Here is a 16,400-nt window from a genome sequence, read left to right on the forward strand (position 1 = left end):
ATAGGAACAAAGATGTTAGTTTTGAAAAATCCTTCAAGTAATGTTTTTATGTCTGTGGAAAAAAGTGTATATATATTTTTTTTAAATTAATAAATGCTTTATGAACCTGAGTTCTGTTTTAGTTATGCTTAGGTGTCAATGTCAAATGATAATTTTTATTCGACATTGACACCTAAGTTACATATTGGGGAAGAAGATCAATGCAAAAATATCGATATCGATGAAGCAAATTGTTTACATTGTACATTTCACATTGCTTACAATGTGCAGTTTTCCACGCGATGTTGTACCTTACCCTAAGAGCATCAGTTAGTATTAAAACTAACGTACATAACTTCGAAAATAGCCATTGGTAAATTGGACTGAGGTCGGATTTGAACCTGTGCCTTTTTGCGCATCACGCATTTTTAACCGGGCAGCTTAGTGATTAGATCATCGAGGCTCTAAATTCTACTTTATCTATCGATAAGTCACATTAGTTAATATGAACATCCCTATCTCTACACGTGTTTACAAGTTTCTAGTTTAGGAGAATATAACATTTATTATTGATTTTTAAATAAATTATTTGATTTTGAACCAATATGAATGGATTATCATTGAGAATAGTTCGTGGTGGTATTAAAAAATCTAAGAATCTAATTGGATTCCCTCCAGTACACGTAGGAAATTCTTCGTTGAATATACAAGGTATGTAAACATTACATTTTAAATATTATTTTTAAGCCTATATTTAATTAAAAGTCTTGTTTTTCTTATTACATATTTTGCCTTTACTTCTATAATATTAAAACCGTATTTGTTTATCTTCAATGAACAGGAGAAAACCAAGTTTTTGAGTCATTTATCAATGCATCCAGTACTGATGAGCAATTAACAATATTAAAGAAAATACTGCTTGAAAACGCAAACAATCTTAACGGACAATTATTTGACTTCTTGGCTATAGTATTCCTACTTGCCGAGGTTAAGCATCCTGTCAAATGTTTTATTACAAGGTAAGACGTTGTAGTTAATTATAGCTGATCCCGTGCAAGTGTAAATTAAACTTAAAAGACGTGGAATATAATTAGGTATTACAGTTTTGGTCCAGAACACTACTAAAATTATGTGATTAATGTGCATTTTGATTGTTGTTATTGCAGAAAATCTTATTATAAAATTTCATTTTATTTACAGGTACAGGAATTGGGCTGTTTTTGAGATTGTTTTTTCTATGCACAGCATCCAAAACGATATTAGACCTTTATTTTTTTATGATACTGTTTGTGCCTATATATCTATATAATTTTGTATTAATTTTTTCCAGGCATATCACAAAAACAGGTCACCTACAAAACCCTTTCTCTGCAGCCTTAGCCGACCTTATAAAGTCATGTAGTGTCCAAAAACCTACCTCGTATGTGGAATACCTGGATGTGGTCTCCAAATTATGCGCTTGCCTGGAGAACTTCCCTGCCGGAGCCACAGCTTTGAGGATAGCTTGTGTTGAACTGGCTGGGTATTTAGTGCCATGTTTGGAGTGCTGTATGAATGCTCTGAAGTAAGTTGATATTATTTTTGGTTGCTATATTCCGGTCTCAATAAAAAAATAAAGGATGTTGTCAGCCTTCTGGGCACATTGCCGCTGTCTAATTATTTACAGAGACTACACAATTTACAAATTTAACAGGAGTTTCTTCATTTCTTTTTTATAATTAGGAATATTGGTCATGTTCGATATACTATTATAGATAGTAATGTTGTATACCATGACTTCATAATGGTTAACACATCTAGTCAAGTGATTTTTGTAACACATTATCCTACTGCCAGTACATTATTGTGATACACTTTAGGAAAAACTGTAAAACCTTAGGTTTAGCATTTAGCTTAGTAATTTAAATATATGTCTAGATGTGTTGTATTAAAAAGTTGACAAAGGTTTGATAATAGAGACCCTGGGTTCCTTTCCAGAGAAGTGATTCTATGAACAGAGTTAACGCCGGAAGAAGAAGATCAAATTTGGACTGAACTTATTCGTGTGACAAAGATGTTTTATTCAAAAATCATAATATTATGTTTAAAAAATTTCGTTTTTTTTTTTATAAACAAATATATTTATATTAACAAATGCATTTTCTGTTACTTTCAGTGAACAAACACGTTTATCCCCGACTGAGAAGAACGAAGTATTCAATCTCGCTCATCTGGCACTAAGATTACTCTTGCACATAGTACAGAAAGGAGGGAACGATGGTAAACTAGACTTTATATACAATGACACAAAGTCGTTTATAAAACAGCTAATTTTTCACGAAGATGTTCCTATGGATACTAAGTCTTTGTCTGGGATCTTGTTTTTGACCTTGTATATTGTGGAACGTGGGCCAGACTCTTGGGTTGATGTAAGTATTCCTTCTGCTTCTATTATAAATAAGACGTAATCCACTGAATAAGTAGTCAAATATAATAACAGATGCTGACCAATCAATTCTCTGGTATATCTTAATTCCGTTATTCATACTCGTACAGACAAGTGTGGTCTTTCGGTCTTTTCAAGACTGTCGACTCTGTCTATCTTGTGTGGTGTTTAGGCGTGATGATATGTATTAGTGTGAATCCGCAACAGTCTCAAACTCTGAGTCTAGTGGTTTTAGTATTGGTGTGTAGGTTATTTATGTGGTCTCGGTCAGATTATTTCGTGCAGGAATGGATGTACAATTTATTTACAGATATTTAAAGAACATTCAGAGTTCACCAACCTCCTCAACAATGCCGCGGGCGCTCTGTCGCTATACTCGGCCGTGGTGACCGTCATCGAGGAGGAACGTCTCCTCAAGTACACCGTGTGCGGGAAACCAGCTGTCCTGGTGCTCACTGAGAGGCTGACAGACATCGGGGAGAGGTAGCTATGACCAGATATTTTGAAAACATGAGGACTCAATGGGCTAATAGTATATAAATTACACTGATTGAGTTAGCCTCGAGGTAAGTTCGAGACTTGTGTTACGAGATACTAACTAAACGATACTATATTTTATAATAAATACTTATAATAGATAAACATCCAAAAAAATTCAAATTCAAAATTCAAAAATTCAAAATTTCAAAATTTCAAAATCTTTTATTCATAATTATAGGATACTTCATATCGCTTAATAATTGTCAAAACGTATGGTTTAACAACATTGGTTGCCGTCAAATAAATTACTTAAAACTAAGTTTACTGCCGCTTCCAAGGCGTCAGTGCAGAAGAAGCGATAACAAACTGCACTGCAGCATCTTCTTCATCCAAGACCCAGGTCAATCAGAGAAAGTTCTTTTCCCTGGCCGGGATTCGAACCCGGGTTCTCCGGTGTCACAGACAAGCGTACTACCGCTGCGCCACAGAGACCGTCAATCATGTGATTGATCCTCTGCTGATCGTGTGTGGCGCTAGTGAAGTCGCAGTACTCCCCCCCCCCCCCCCCAAGACTGGAGGGCTGATGTCTTGTTCAGCAATCTGTGCGTGAGCTGCAAGTGCCAGGTTGTGGTCTACCAGTGAGTGCGGATGTGGGTTGCTATCGATTACGATCATCGTCTAATGGAAGAAGTTCCAAGTTTTTAGTTTAAGTTTAGTTTTAAGAGAAGCAGCCAGTATACACCATGTTTTTTCCTCGCTACGAGACTAGCACGGAAGCTTGAAAAAATAAGCAGTTTGAACATCATTAACCGTGTGGTTCCCAGCACCAATACAAAAAAGAATAGGACCACTCTATCTCTTTCCTATGGATGTCGTAAAAGGCGACTAAGGGATAGGCTTACAAACTTGGGATTCTTTTTTAGGCGATGGGCTAGCAACCTGTCACTATTTGAATCTCAACTCTATCTTAAAGCCAAATAGCTGAACGTGGCCTATCAGTCTTTACAAGACTGTTGGCTCCGTCTACCCAGCAAGGGATATAGTCGTGATTATATGTATGTATGTAACATCATTAACATCTCCCCAGGAACTCCCACGACGCCCCGTTCACCCTGGGCGTGACCCGAGCCCTGGTCGCGGTCAGCAAGGGGCGGCGCGGGGAGCCGGCCGGCGCGCTGCTGCGGCTGGCGTGGCCGCTGCTGCAGCACCACCTGGACAGCGTGCGGCACCTGGCGAGGACCATGCTGGAGAACGGCGTGCGGTACTGCGTGGACAGCCGGAGGGAAGGTAGCTGTGGTGATCTTAGCTCCATACCGAACTGACCCCTTATAGTGATCTTAGGTCCAGTTTAATAAAAGGTCAGGTCAAAAGTACCCGAAACCGAGCTTGCATGAGGAGGGTTATGAATGTGGATGAAGCGAAGGAAGTGTGCAGAGATCGTGGCAAGTGGAAAGAGGTAGTCTCTGCCTACCCCTCCGGGAAAGAGGCGTGATTTTATGTATGTATGTTATGTAGCTCCAAAGTTCTCCTTATAAATTTTGTTGAAGAGGAAGTTCTGATCAAGAACATTATTATTATTATGTTTCTTCGCTTTTTCTGTCACACATAATGGCCAAATGGTCAATCTGGAGAGAAGCTTAATGAACTTGGGATACTCATAAACGGTGAGCTAACAGCCTGTCCCTATATCTGAATCTCGAATTCTTCCACAAAGCTATCTTTCTTAATATGTGCTTTATATATATGATATCAACGTCCATAATGAGTAAACAGTCACAAACCTACTCGTAACAAACATTATTTCTGCTGTCGGTGCAACTCACCTTGTATCTCGGTCATTCACGCCGAGAAACAGCGAGAAACCTCTATGATGTAACTGTTTCAGGAAATCCAGAACCACTTAACAACTTGTTGGCAGCAGTGTCGTCCCTGGACAAACGCCAGAAAAGCTACTACGTGGCCCTCACTCTTTTGGTTCAATCCTTGGGCGCTGAGGAACTAACCCGCCGGTTTCTCGGGGTGGCAGACCAGCTCATAGCGGCTTTGGGACATCAAGCCGTTCAAGCTAGCGTAAGTATATCATTATTCTTCCTCCTGGCTTTAATCCCGGATGCATCCTCACCTCTCTATGCCTTTGACCTTGGATACTGGATTTGGTGAATCAGGGTTTTACTAGAAGCTTCTATCATCTGACATCCGCAATGTGTATAACACGGTTACACATCCAGTTGCGCGAATGTGCAGGTTTCCCCACGATGTTCTCCCTCACCATAAGAGTAGCATCATTATTCTCCAGCAATTTTTTTCAGTCATATTCTATAGAAATAAGTCGCTGGTGTGGGCAAGTCAAATAATAAACAAAAGTTCTCTTTTTTGATCTTCAGTTATTTTATTCACAGAGGTTTATACAGTGACTTAGTAGTAGTTATAATTAGATTTAAGTGATGTGACGTCAATAAGTGATACCTTGTATCCAATTTAAAAAAAAATCTATTCTGTTCAATTTGCTTAAATTTTTGGTTGCCTGGAAGAGATTGCAGAATGCGACAAAGCAGCCTTTTGTACATAACTTTAGGAGAAATTTGTTGTTATAATTCGATGAGTGCCGTGTGGTTCCCGGCACCAATACAAAAAAGAATAGAACCACTCCATCTCTTTCCCATGGATGATGAAGGCGACTAAGGGATAGGCTTACAAACTTAGGATTCTTTTTAAGGCGATGGGCTAGCAACCTGTCACTATTTGAATCTCAATTCTATCATTAAGCCAAATAGCTGAACGTGGCTATTCAGTCTTTTCAAGACTGTTGGCTCTGTCAACCCCACAAGGGATATCGACGTGACCATATTATGTATGTATGTGTAATTCTATGAGCAATAAAGGGTATTCTATCTATCTTAATCCAGCTTTGATCATGGTTACACATTCAATAGCCAAAATTTACAAGTTTTGCTATGTATAGCAATTAATTTTAATGAAAGCACATGTAATCTCGAATTCGGACCTTGTCATTAGAAAATCTAAATTTTTAACTTTTATTTACAGGCGACACTGGCCCTCGAAACTATAATGCAACAGCACATAAAAGAAACCGACCCTGAAACTATTTACAAGTCCTGGATCCTGCCGATACTGCAGCGCGTGAGCGGCGGCGAGGCCGACTGCACCGTGCTCAACTTGTTGCACAACTTGTTGTCGCGAGCTGTAGCTGTGGACGGATTGTTGCAGCATATGTGAGTGTGTACGATAATAATTTCTATATTTATGTACAGCGCCATCTATGAGATGGTGGCTGAACTAGTTATTATGTTTGCCGTACGCATTAATCGAGTATTTCGCGGTAGATTAGCGCAAAATTTATTTACAGCGCCATCTATGTGATGGTGGCTGAAATAGTTACTACCGCACGAGTTTAAGGAGCCGGGAACCATACGTCACGTTTTTTCATATTACTAGCCGTCCCAGCAAACGCTGTTTTGCCATATAAATAATTTTTAAGTAACTAAGGGGTATGAAAAATAGATGTTGGTCAATTCTCAGACCTACTCAATATGCTCACTTTCATTAGAATCGGTCAAGCCGTTTCGGAGGAGTACGGGAACGAACATTGTGACACGAGAATTTTATATATAAGACTTACTGTCTTGCAAACGTTGTTTTGCCATATAAATAATTTTTAAAGTTATTTCTAGTTAAAAAATAAATGTTAAGGGTGGACAACCCTTATCACTAAGGGGTATGAAAAATATAAATGCTCACAAAATTTAATGAGAATCGATCAAGCCGTTTCTGAGGAGAACGAAGACGAAAATTGTGACACGTGAATTTTATCTATATATATAAAAGCGAAAAACACTCACTTAGGAATCACGAAATCTCGAAATCTACTGAGCCAATAAAGATGAAATTTGGCAGGAAGGTAGATTTTAATTAGAAGGGATCCGCTAAGAAAGGATTTTTGGAAATTCTATTCCTAAGGGGGTGAAATAGGGGTTGCAAGTTTGTATGAAACTTCTGCATTTTTATTGTTGGACACATGAAATTTATACATCTGCGCGGGCGAAGCCGCGGGCAAAAGCTAGTATATATATAAGATTTATTTTTCCCATGGATGTCGTAAATGGCGACTAAGGGATAAAATTCAAAAATTCAAAATTCAAAATTTTTTATTCATTATTATAGGATATTATTATATCGCTTAATAATTGTCGTATGGTTTAACAACTTGGTTGACGTCAAATAAATTACTTAAAAACTAAGTTTACTGCCGCTTCCAAGGCGTCAGTGCAGAAGAAGCGGTAACAAACTGCACTGCAGCATTTTCTTCTTCTTCTTCTTCTTCTTCTTCTTCTTCTTCTTCTTCTTCTTCTTCTTCTTCTTCTTCTTATATGATAGGCTTACAAACTTGGGATTCTTTTATAGGCGATGGGCTAGCAACCTGTCACTATTTGAATCTCAATCTATCATTCAGCCAAATAGCTGAGCGTGGCCTATCAGTCTTTTCAAGACCGTTGGCTCTGTCTACCCCACAAAGGATATAGACGTGACCATATGTATGTATGTATGTATAAGATATATCTATCGACAACAGCCTACCGCACATCCAAGGGTGTACACCCAACGCATCATCGTCGGAGTTACAATGCGTGCTGACATTACTGCTGGCGGTGAAGAAGTCGCGGGTCGCGCTGGAGTCTCGCACGGGAACGAAACGCGGACTTCTACATTATGATGTGTTGACACGAGCGCACACCGATGTCAATGATCAAGTGAGTTGTTGTTTACGTATTTATATCCCATTTAACAGTCTTGAAAAGACTGAATGGCCACGTTCGGCTATTTGGCTTAATGATAGAATTGAGATTCAAATAGTGACAGGTTGTTAGCCCATCGCCTAAAAAGGAATTCCAAGTTTGTAAGCCTATCCCTTAGTCGTCTTTTACGACATCCTGAGGAAAGAGATGGAGTGGTCCTATTCTTTTTTGTATTGGTGCCGGGAACCACACGCAAGGGACATAACGTGATTATAAGTAATGTATAAATGCTATCATTAATCAAAACTATCATTCACTAAGCCAAACAGCTGAAGAATAGAATAGAATAGATTTATTTTCAAAATTGGATACAAGGTATCACTTATTGACGTCACATAACTTAAATCTAATTATAACTACTACCGCTTCCAAAGCGCATGTGTAGAAGAAGCGGCGGAACAAACTACACTGCAGCATTTTCATCGGACGTCAATTTACAAATATAGATCTCTTAAATCTAAATCGTGGACGAATGCACATTGTCTACATTAAAAAAATATGAATGAAATGGGAAGGTGGCCTATCTCAGTCTTTTGTTAGTCCTCTATTCCGCAAGGGTTATAGCCGTGACTATGCATATGCATGTGTGTACAAATGCTTGTTTCAGACCCGAATCCTGGCCCTGTCTCTCATAGCGGAGTCCCCGAAATCAACCGAGTGGCTGGAGCGGGAGGAATTGTGGTTAGTGCTGCTGCAGCTGCGGCATGAAGCTCGCGCTGCGCCCGCGCACCGCCAGCGGCTGCAGGCGCCGCTGCGGAAGGTGCATTCTGTTTTCAACTAGAGGCCGCCCGCGACTTCGTCCGCCTGGAAACCCTATCAATCCCGCGGGAACTCCGGGATAAAAAGTAGCCTATATGTTATTCTGGTTCTTCAGCTACCTACATACTAAATTTCTTCGTAATCGGTTCAGTAGTTTTTGCGTGAAATAGTAACAAACATCCATACTGACATCCTGGCATACTCACAAACTTTCGCATTTATAATATTAGTAGGGCAATCGTTTTGAAATAAACTGCCTCTTCATATAAAATTGTACCCTTTCTGTAAAATCTCAATTGTACTATTAAGCCAAACAGCTGAACGTGGCCTTTTAGCCTTTCAAGACTTCTTCTTTCTTCTTCTTCTTTCAAGGCTCTATTTACCCCGCAAAAGATATAGACGTGATTATATGAATGAATGAGTTATTTCAATAATAAATGTCTAAATGGAAAATGTTAATTCTTAAAGAATTTGCTGATTTCAAATGAAAATATAAACATCTATATTTTTCATATCAATCAAATAATGTTATCAATTACAGTTCATGAAACGCCTAGAAGACAGCTACAGAGTTATAAAGAAGCACAAAGAAGAATGCCACAGAACAGAGTACTACAAGAATTTCGTAGAAGAATTACGCGAACTGTGCTATAGTAACTTGCTGGTCGGTGCGAACTATAGCAGGAGATCACTGTCCTTGCAAATTTTGAAATGGACCGAATATATGGATCTGGCGGGATATGAAAGGTAAAATTATTCTTATTACGTACATACATACATATGGTCACGTCTATATCCCTTGCGGGGTAGACAGAGCCAACAGTCTTGAAAAGACTGAATGGCCACGTTCAGCTATTTGGCTTAATGATGGAATTGAGATTCAAATAGTGACAGGTTGCTAGCCCATCGCCTAAAAGAGGAATCCCAAGTTTAAAAGCCTATCCCTTAGTCGCCTTTTACGACATCCATGGGAAAGAGATGGAGTGGTCCTATTCTTTTATGTAATGGTGCCGGGAACCACACGGCACTTTATTCTTATTATCACGTTTAAATCCCCTGCGGGCTGGACAGAGTCGGCAGTCTTGAAAGACTGTTAGGCCACGTTCAGCTGTTAGGCTTAATGATAGAATTCAAATTATATGAAAAGTATAGTAATTTTTTTTTTGCCGTGTGGTTCCCGGCACCAATATAACGTGGCTTATGAACTTGGGATTATTTTTTTAGGCGATGGGCTAGCAACCTGTCACTATTTGAATCTCAATTCTATCATCGTGCCAAAAAGCTGAACGTGGCCTATCAGTCTTTTCAAAACTGTTGGTCCTGTCTACCCCGCAAGGGATATAGACGTGACTATATGTAGTATGTTTTGTTTGTTTGTAAACTCTTTATTGCACATAAAAATAAATATAACAAAATCAGAACAGTTATTGAATATAAAAGAATATGTACAATGGCGGACTTATCCCAATCGGGATTTCTTCCAGTCAACCAAAATAAAAAGGAAAATCCATAGTCAAAGAGGCAGCGCAGATTAAAAGCATTGAAGATGCGTTACAACAATCAATTAATTACAAACTAATTAATGATAAACATACATAAATAAAATATATATAAACTTACATAAATATAAGTACACTCAAATGTTAGATGCATCAGAATACAGTCTTTTGATTAGTGTTTTAAAAGAACTAAGGTTAAGGGCTGATCTCGTATCTTGGGGAAGATCATTCCAAAGCTGAGCAGAACGTACACTAAAAGATAAACCATAGGTTCGAGAGGAATAAGGAGGAATAAGTAATTTGGGATCGTTATGAGACCGCAAACGACTATCCGTCTCACGGAACGAGAAATTATCATGAAGATAGTGGGGGAAAGTAGGATTAAAAAGGACATTAAACAAGAGAGATAGTGTGTGAACATTACGTCTAAGGCGAATTGGGAGCCAATTCAATTGGCGACGAAACTCAGAAACATGATCGAACTTGCGAAGACCGAAAACAAAGCGAATGCCCTGGTTTTGTAAACGCTCTAACTTATCAAGCAATTCCTCAGTAATGTTCAAACAAGCAACATCGGAATAATCTAGAAGAGGAAAGAGAAGCGACTGAACAAGCACAGTTTTAGTGACGACGGGTAAAAATTTTTGCATTCGGCGAAGTGAATGTAACGACACATACATCTTACGGCTGATTTCATTGACATAGGGAATCCACGAGAGAGTCTGGTCAATGATGATACCCAGATTAGTCACTTTGGGAGATAAAGGAATAATATTGTTGTTCAGAACTAAGCTAGGAACCATCGCATTTTCCAATTTCGAAATATAATGCGGACTACCAATAACAATGGCCTGTGACTTGGCAGCATTAACTAAAAGACCAAAACGGCTTGACCAATCTGCAATCCTCTCCAAATCCGAATTAATGGTACTAAAAGCATCATTAATATCATCCAAACTAGCAGACGCATAGATCTGTAAGTCATCGGCATAAAGATGAAAATTAGAGGAAAGAGACGCAGTAATACCATCAACGAATATTGAGAACAGAACCGGAGAAAGAATGCCACCCTGCGGAACACCAGCTACTAGATCACACCAATCTGAGAAGCAATCATTCAATTTTATACGTTGTTTACGACCAGTAAGGTAAGATGAAAACCAACAGAGGGCATTTGAGGAAAATTTTAAAGTACGTAAAATTTCAACCAAAATATCGAAATCGACAGTATTAAAAGCACTTGTGAAATCAAGAAGAACAAGTACGGTAAGCTTTTTATTTTCAATATTAAAACGGATGTCATCCGTAATTTTTACAAGAGCTGTCGTAGTACTATGGCCACATTTAAAACCTGATTGAAAAGAACTTAAAATATTATAGCGTGATAAGTGTGCACTTAATTGTTGATGGACATGATATTCTAAGATTTTTGACAGCACAGACAGAATTGAAATAGGACGCAAATGAGAAGGACATGAAGGCGAATTTCTTTTAGGAAGAGGAATTATGTGAGCGAGTTTCCAATTAGTGGGAAAGATGCCCGACGATATGGAACAGTTTAAGATGTTTACAATATAAGGGGCAATCAATTCCGCTATCGGTTTAATCATATCAAGGGATATAGCGTCATCACCTACTGCCCTTGAATTAATGGACTTAATTAATTTTATTGCATCGTCAGTGGTAATCTCACTTATACAGAAAGAGGGGAAATCACAAGAAGGTTGAACAGCCAGACTAGCAAGCGTTGCCTGTTTCGTAAATGACGAACAATTCTTAGAAGAAGAACAAAAGTGCCTATTTAATTCATTTACGTCCATATCAAAACTCTCCTCAGGCCCCTGCTTACCAAAACCCAAACCCTTCAAAAACTTCCACAATTTACCAGGGGGACAGTTTTCCACATTAGTATGAATATATTTGCGCTTAGCATCCCTACATTTTTTATTGCAAACGTTGCGAAGAAAAACATAAGTAGAATGGTTCTCAGCAGATGGGCACTGACGTAATTTTAGTTTAGCTTTATCTCTTCTGGCCATGCACTTCCTGATTTCGGGTGTGAGCCAAGGAGCAGGGTTATGTTTAATGCGAACAGGATGAAGAGGAGCATGTTTATCGAAAAGTGATAATAATATTTCGTTGAATTTAGAGACCTTTGAATCTACGTCTGGAGCCATTAAAACAGTGCTCCAGTCCGCATTATTAAAATCAGTTAAAAATAACTGTTCATTAATTGCCGTGAAATCACGACGGAAAATAACTTTGTGTCTACGCTTAGGAGAACGCAACTTAAAAGACGCATAAAGAAGGTCATGAGCAGAAAAACACACTGCATTAAATTGGCCATGAACTGACACAAGATCCGGGGAAGAAGTGATAATAAGATCAAGAAAAGATGGCGGACCATTATGTGGAAAATGTGTAGCGCTAAGAGGAAGGCAGTGTAAATTTAAAGAATGAAGAAGAGAAAGAAGAGATCTTGATCTTGAATCATTTTTAATAAGACAAGTATTAAAATCCCCCATTATAATAATGTGTTCGAAACGACTACGATAATCCGACAAAAGAAGCTCAAAAGAGGAAAAGTAATTTATGTGAAGAGAAGGGCTATAATATACACCAAGAAGAATTTTAGTATGAGAAAGAGAAATTTCTAGAAAAAGGTGTTCAGGGTTTTCATATGCAGAAGGAGATTGAGATAAAATTTGGCATGGTATATCACCTCGTAAATAAATAGCGACTCCACCACATCTTACCATTTTAGTGACACCATTAGTGACGGTTTCGTAAATTCGATCATTTCTAAATAGTTTAAATCCCGGAAGGGGATACATAGTTGAAGGAAGAGAAGGTTTCAGAAAGCTTTCCGAAATGAGAATTGCGTGAACGGAAGAATTAGAAAATATCGACAATAAGTCGGAGTAATGTTCAGGTACGCTTTGTGCATTTATGTGTACAACATTAAAGTTCTTGGAGAAAGAAGAAAAAGTAGCGTTCAAATTATCGCCTAAAGATCGCTCAAAATCGTCAGCACTGAGGAGGCTGTCCGAGGAAGAGGAAAGAGAAAAATAATCATCTCCAGAACTGTTACCGAATACATCAGCCATAGAGTGTAATAATAAATAAATAAAATATCCTAAATAATAAAAATAAATTTAAGGTATATAAAACTAATAGAGTATAAGTATGTACGAAATTCATCATACATTTCTTCACCGACTCTCTGGTTATTTTTTTTTTACTTAATCTCTTATATAATTAAATCATCACAAAAATTCTTCACAGGCGTTGGTGTTCTCAGTACGTGGAAAGGTTACTGCTTCATTTGGAAGACAGTTACGAGGTCAACAAGGCCTTGGCACTGGATATATTGCGGCGATGCCCGATCCAATTGTTGCAGGTGATTTATACACACACACACACACACACATGGTCACGTCTATATCCCTTGCGGGGTAGACAGAGCCAACAGTCTTGGAAAGACTGAATGGCCACGTTTAGCTATTTGGCTTAATGATGGAATTCATCATTAAAGAAGACTTCCAAGTTATCAAGCCTATCCCGTAGTCGCATTTTACGTCATCCATGGGAATGAGTTGGAGTGGTCCTATTCTTCTTTTTATTTGTATCAATATTTATTTAACAACTAGCTCTTGCCCGTAGCTTCGCCCGCGTGTATTTAACGCCAGACAAAAACGACGAAATTAGCACCAACAAAAAAATATTATTAAATGAAAAATTAATGCACCAATATAATTAATTATAATTTTTTACACCAATTGTTTTTACGTTGATTTCTGTATTCAATAGGCTATAGGGATAGGCTTACAAAACTTGGGATTCTTTTTTAGGCGATGGGCTAGCAACCTGTCACTATTGGAATCTCAATTCTATCATTAAGCCAAATAGCTGAACGTGGCCTATCAGTCTTTTCAAGACTAACAGAAGAAGACGATCATATGTATGTATGCTTGTTGTTGCCTTGAAAAGACCGACATGCCACGTTCAGCTGTAGGTATCACTACATAGTATAAAACAAAGTCGCTATTTTAGTCTGTTTGTCTGTATGCTTAAATCATTAAAATTACGCAACGGATTTTGATGCGGTTTTTTGTAACAGGTAGAGTGATTCAAGAGGAAGGTTTTTATGTATAATAACATTTATAATTTTGCACCCGTGCGAAGCCGGGGCGGGTCGCTAGTGGCTTTATAATGGAATCGATCCTTGCCTACATTACGGAGACATTATTTTTCAGAACGGAAATTATTCTGTCAGCCTGAACGTTGAAGATATCTTGAAGGAGGCGTCGTCTATGAAGCCAACAGACTGCATGTCCGCCGCGTACAAGCTGGAGCTGTTGAGAACAACATTACCTGATAATATCCTAAACGGGAGACAATGGTGAGTATTAACATACATACATACAGTCACGTCTATATCCCTTGCGGGCTAAACAGAGACAACAGTCTTGAAAAGACCGATAGGCCACGTTCAGCTATTTGGCTTTAAGATAGAATTGAGATTCAAATAGTGACAGGTTGCTGGCCCATCGCCTAAAAGAAGAATCCCAAGTTTGTAAGCCTATCCCTTAGTCGCCTTTTACGACATCCATGGGAACGAGATGGAGTGGTCCTATTCTTTTTTTTATATTGGTACCGGGAATCACACAGCACAAGTAAGTATTTAATTTAATTTATTTCGTACTAGCTGTGCCCGCGACTTCGTCCGCGTGGAAAAGTTATTTTGGGCATCATTGAAGCCCTCAAGGATGAATAATTTCACGCTTTCCATTATTTTTTGGTCGTCATAGATGCAGCGTGATGTTATATAGCCTAAAACATTCCTCGATAAATGGTCTATTTAACGCTAAAAGATTTTTTCAATTCGAACCAGTAGTTCCTGAGATTAGCGCGTTCAAACAAACTCTTCAGCTTTATAATATTAGTATAGAAAACTAATTAATTATGACAATGTATCCTCTCGTCCACATTACTATTCTAAGTTTGGATAGTTGTGAAGTTGACGTTATTTAAGAAAACGCTGCAGTGCAGTTTGAACCGCTTCTTCTGCACTGACGCTTTGGAAGCGACAGTAAACTTAGTTTTAAGTAATTTATTTGATGTCAATAATGTATAAAAATACTACACACAAACCAAATGACTTTCAATATAATTTTAAGACTGTTGGCTCTGTCTACTCCCCAAGAGATATATACATACATATATTGTCACGTCTATATCCCTTGTGGGGTAGACAGAGCCAACAGTCTTAAAAAGAATGATCGGCCACGTTCAGCTATTTGGCTTAATGATAGAATTGAGATTCAAATAGTGACAGGTTGCTAGCCCATCGCCTAAAAGAAGAATCCCAAGTTTATAAGCCTATCCCTTAGTCGCCTTTTACGACATCCATGGGAACGAGATGGAGTGGTCCTAGACTTTTTTGTATTGGTGCCGGGAACCACACGGCACTATAATATGCATTATAATATACTAGCGACCCGCCCCGGCCTCGCACGGGTGCAAAATTCGGAAAAAATTATACATAAAAACCTTCCTCTTGAATCACTCTACCTGTTACAAAAAACCTCATCAAAATCCGTTGAGTAATTTTAAAGATTTAAGCATACAGACAAACAGACTAAAATAGCGACTTTGTTTTGTACTATGTAGTGATAAATCAAATTTCAGCACAGCATCCGAGCCCGCGTCTCACGAGCTAGCTCGTATACTCCTTCTTCGCTTGCATTCAGAGCTTGACATTGCCCAGAAGAGTATAGTGAAGGCCGCCAGGGATGGTCCAATGTATGGCCTGTTGCATTGTATCAGGCATCTGATGAGGAATATCGATACCGAGTGAGTAAACCTGATGAATTGTCTTAGGTATTATGTTTTGCTGTACCGTGCTTGCCGTGTGGCTCCCGGCACTAATACAAAAAAGAATAGGACCACTCCATCTCTTTTCCATGATGAAAAGCGACTAAGGGATGGGCTTACAAACTTGGGATTCTTTTTTAGGCGAACCTGTCACTATTTGAATCCCAATTCTATCGTTAAGCCAAATAGCTGAACGTGGCCATTCAGTCTTTTCAAGACTGTTTGCTCTGTCTACCCCGCAAGGGATATAGACGTGACCATATGTATGTATGTATAACAATCCACTACATACTCATATGGCCGCCAAAGCCTGTTGGATTCTTAAGATTACTTTCTTCTTCTTAGCGCCACCAGTGGAAAGTTTTTTTTATAGGGATGAAAAGAAGTACGGGAAGGCAAGTGGAAAGATGTGGTCTCTCCCTTCTCCTCTGGGAAAGAGGTGTGATTTATGTATGTATGCATGAAAAGTACCCTATATCCTTCTCATATATACATTTAATATCACGTCTATATCCCTTGCGGGGTAGACAGAGCTGATAGTCTTGAAAAGACTGATATGCTACGTTC

General features: G+C 38.6%; 1 protein-coding gene across 1 annotated transcript in view; it reads left to right on the forward strand.

The window, feature by feature from the left end:
- Positions 1-493: 493 nt before the first annotated feature.
- The window catches only part of LOC106139459 (tRNA (32-2'-O)-methyltransferase regulator THADA), a 32,280-nt gene continuing 16,373 nt past the window's right edge, over positions 494-16,400 (forward strand). The window contains exons 1-14 of the mRNA XM_060948376.1: positions 494-690; positions 821-998; positions 1,310-1,543; positions 2,135-2,387; positions 2,715-2,887; positions 3,972-4,171; positions 4,770-4,954; positions 5,930-6,117; positions 7,476-7,653; positions 8,306-8,458; positions 8,999-9,204; positions 13,242-13,356; positions 14,213-14,358; positions 15,648-15,812. Of these exons, the coding sequence (XP_060804359.1) occupies positions 585-690; positions 821-998; positions 1,310-1,543; positions 2,135-2,387; positions 2,715-2,887; positions 3,972-4,171; positions 4,770-4,954; positions 5,930-6,117; positions 7,476-7,653; positions 8,306-8,458; positions 8,999-9,204; positions 13,242-13,356; positions 14,213-14,358; positions 15,648-15,812 (2,480 nt within the window). The 5' untranslated portion in view covers positions 494-584. The remainder of the gene's footprint in view (positions 691-820; positions 999-1,309; positions 1,544-2,134; positions 2,388-2,714; positions 2,888-3,971; positions 4,172-4,769; positions 4,955-5,929; positions 6,118-7,475; positions 7,654-8,305; positions 8,459-8,998; positions 9,205-13,241; positions 13,357-14,212; positions 14,359-15,647; positions 15,813-16,400) is intronic.

This window comes from Amyelois transitella, chromosome 15 (genome assembly GCF_032362555.1).
Source record: "Amyelois transitella isolate CPQ chromosome 15, ilAmyTran1.1, whole genome shotgun sequence".
Classification (NCBI taxonomy): Eukaryota; Metazoa; Arthropoda; class Insecta; order Lepidoptera; family Pyralidae; genus Amyelois; species Amyelois transitella.